Source organism: Eurypyga helias, unplaced genomic scaffold, assembly GCF_000690775.1.
Source record: "Eurypyga helias isolate BGI_N326 unplaced genomic scaffold, ASM69077v1 scaffold21169, whole genome shotgun sequence".
In the NCBI taxonomy this organism is placed as follows: Eukaryota; Metazoa; Chordata; class Aves; order Eurypygiformes; family Eurypygidae; genus Eurypyga; species Eurypyga helias.
The window spans coordinates 9,794-13,243 of record NW_010271650.1 but is presented as its reverse complement, the minus strand read 5'-3'; the positions used below and the strand labels follow the sequence as shown (position 1 = coordinate 13,243).

The 3,450-nt window shown below is 62.3% G+C and overlaps 1 protein-coding gene across 1 annotated transcript; it reads left to right on the top strand.

The window, feature by feature from the left end:
* Positions 1-308: 308 nt before the first annotated feature.
* Positions 309-686, top strand: LOC104515056 (selenoprotein M). The gene is made up of 2 exons (XM_010158893.1): positions 309-380; positions 474-686. The coding sequence occupies exons 1-2, from the start codon at positions 315-317 to the stop codon at positions 684-686; spliced, it is 279 nt and encodes a 92-aa protein (XP_010157195.1). The 5' UTR covers positions 309-314.
* The last annotated feature ends 2,764 nt before the right edge of the window (positions 687-3,450 follow it).

Genomic DNA, 3,450 nt, shown 5'->3' with positions numbered 1-3,450 from the left:
AGGGTGGGATAGGACGAGACTGGACGGGATGGGATGGAGGATGGGACAGGATGCAATGAAGGACAAGGTGTGGAGGATGGGAGGGGCTGAGGGATGGGATGAGGGGTGGAGAACAAGATGGCTGAGGGATGAGATGGGATGGGACAGGATGGGTTGGGATGCACTGGGATGGAATGGAGGTTGAGATGGGGACAGAACAGGACTGTATGGGATGGAATGGGATGGGAGGGAATGGGGCATGACAGAGGACAGGATAGGAAGGGCCTGCTCAGTACAGTCTGCTCCTTAACCTGCTGCCCAGCCATAACCTGGAGATGAAGCACCTGCCCGGGGCAGACCCTGAGCTCGTGCTCCTCAGCCATCGCTATGAAGAGCTGGAGGTGAGTGGACAGCATGGCACCCGCCGCTGCAGCAGGGTCTGGGGTGGGTCAGTGCCCCACAGGTGCCAGGCTGCAATCCCCATCTGTGTGTAGAGAATCCCCCTGAGTGACATGACCCGGGAGGAGATCAACCAGCTGGTGCAGGAGCTGGGCTTCTACCGCAAGGAGATGCCTGATGCCCCTGTGCCTGAGGAGTTCCAGTTCGCCCCTGCCAGGCCTCTGCCTACCCTACCACCCCAGCAAGCTCGCACTGCTGATGGCAAGATCCCACCTGAACGCTATGAGGGAGAACACCCAGACCTCTAGTGAGGGGTGCTGCGCTCAGGAGGGGGTCTTGCTGCCAGCCCTCAGTGTGAAGGGATGTTACAGCCGTGGGGGATGGTGTCACAGGGTGGTGAAGGAGTCCCTGCTGTTGCTTGGTGCTGTGTAGCCTCTGCTGCAAGGATGCTCTGAGCAGTTCTAGCCTTGAGCAGGGGCTTTTTGGGCATTGTGGACATCCCGGGGGTCCTGTGTGTCTGTCACTGCCTTCTCCCCTACAGCCTAGCACCCCTGGCTGGTCAGGAGGAGCAGAGTTCTTTGTGCTCCCTTGATGTGCCCAGGGGGTTAGCTGACTTCCAGCGCTGGGCAGTGGTATCCTACCTGCATGGGACAGGATGAAGCCTTCAGCAGAAAGCCCCAGGTGCTGAGGGTAGATGTGCTGAGTCCTGGAGGTGGGAGAGCTGCCCCATGGGGGTATGGCTTTACACCCCAGCAGGGCTGTCTTGTCTCAAGCCCTCAGTAAAGCCCTTGTGTATAATCGGGTGCACTGTGGTTTTTCCAGGGAAGGCTCAGTGGGATGCAACCGACGTTGCTCTCTGCTGGATGCCAGGAGGAGCTGGGTGCCCCAGAACTGCTCACAGAGGTGGGAAGGGATGGCAGGGCCACAGACACTGCTGGAAAGCTGACAAACCATCTCATGGGCCAACCATGCTGTTCCTGTGTCACCCCCTCCACAGTGCCCTGGAAAGGGCACCATGGCTTGGGATGAGTTGCTGTCACGGGGTGTAGAGGGACAGGTGCAAGCCCATGGGGGGGTTCTGCAGTGCTGAGCTGAAGCCCAGTGGCTGTGCCGGGGGACATCTGGTCCCTAGCTGGGGAAGGGAGCAGGGCACAGCTGCAACATCTGCAGCCTTTGGCAGCATGGGGTCTGCTCCCCACACCAGGCCTGGGGACAACGAACCAACAGCCCTTGCTCTGCTCCGTGCATCGTCCCTGAGGAAGAGCACGCACCCCGTGTCAGCCACTGGGCTAGGTGACCCGTGGGCCTGTGGGCAGAGGGGTCCAGGAGCAGGCATGACTGCCAGCGCTCCCCTGGGCGCTGCGGTGTGTGCTGCACTGGTGGCACGAAGCAGTGGTGCAGCTGGGGAGAAGGACCCAAGGCAGAGGCGTCACCCTGTAGAATAAACCTTTATTGTCTGGCTGGTGTTGGTACACGTGTCAACGCAGGTGTAGAGACGTGATGGAGGGGTAAGCAGTGCTGAGCACATAGTGCCCTGAGCTGGGCTGGGGTGGAGAGTGGGGTCTGCCATCCCAGCTCATTCCTTGGGCCCCTCAACTCCCCTGGGACCCCTTGCTTTCTCACCTACTTTCCAGCACATGTGTGCTGCAGCCCCCCTCCCCCCATGTGGAAGCGCCCCAGGGTGCACACGCAGTGGGAAGCAGGGTGTCAGCATAGGGCCGTGGAGCCATCCCCAAGGAAGTGGCATCAGGCAGGGCCTGTGGCAGGCAGAAGGGCTTACTCGCAGGGGAGCAGGGAAACCTGCTTGCAGGCACACTTGCCTGCAGAATGCAAATGTGCTGCGACCCCGGCTGGGCTGCACAACCCTGCTTGGGTGCCAACCTACACCAGCCCCATGCCCAAGGGCGTAGTCATGCCCGGGCCTCCCCAGGGACACAGGCAGAGGTGCCGTCTGCAGGACAACCAACACCTGGAGAACAAGCAACACACTGGAGTGCGGGAGGCGAGCCAAGCTGGGGCGCACCCCTGGCAGCACCTACCTGGCCCTGCCCTGCCTTGCCCAGGGGTCAAGCTGCAGCCAGCCAGGACAGAGGGAGCTCCAGTAAGGCAGAGGCATGGGGTTGCCCCAGTGGCAGCCTCCCCTTCCCAGTACCGGTCCCGTGGCCCCCCCCCAGACCCTTAGGGCAGGCAGCTCCCCTGCCCACTGGCAGCCCTGAGGTCAGGGGGCAGCGGGGGCAGGGAGGGGGTGTGTACGTGTGTGGCAGGCAGGGCAGCTCTAGCACTCTTTCTGCCGCATGCGCAACTCATGGCGACGCAGGTGGTTGTAGAGGGACTGCACGTAGGTGAAGACGCACTTGGAGTCCGGCTTCTTCCCCATGATCATCATGTCTTCTACCTCCACCAGGGGCACGCAGTCTACCAGCATCCTGCAGAGACACAGCCCTCAGTGTGGCCTCCGGCCAGCCGCCCCACCACAGGGGCTGGGATGGGAACCCATGCCACCCAGGGCCTGCTGGTGCTGGGCACCACTGCCCTGAGCCCCACTCTGTTCTTGCCCACTCCTAAATACCCACAGTCCTGCTGCTCCCAGCACTGGGAAGAGCACGTGCTGCCTGCAACAGGAGCTGCACGCCTGACTGCACCTCTTGACACCCTGGTGCTCTCTGCCCTTGGTGCTGGCAGTCAGCCCCTGCTCAGGCTGTGCACACCCTCCTGCAGCTGATGCCAGTGCACTGGAGAGTTTTCCCTCCCTGCCCACACGTCTGTGCTGTGCCTGTCCCAGACACCACCAGCTGGTCCAGGTGAAGGTAGGGGGAGTCCTGGGCACACACAGCCCATTGCTCCTGCCCCAAGCCCTGGCCCTGCTCCAGCTCTGCCAGCCCAGTTCCCACCCTCATGCTGGACCAGAGGCTGGAGAGCTGCCTGATCCAGGCACAGCACAGCACCGCACCACCGGTGGGGTAGGCACTGCCCACCTCCAACCATGTTGACACTGACCTGTGCCTACTACCCCCCAGCCTGGGTCCCGGTGCTGTGCTGGAGGCCCTGCTGCAGCCACTGCCAACCTCGGGG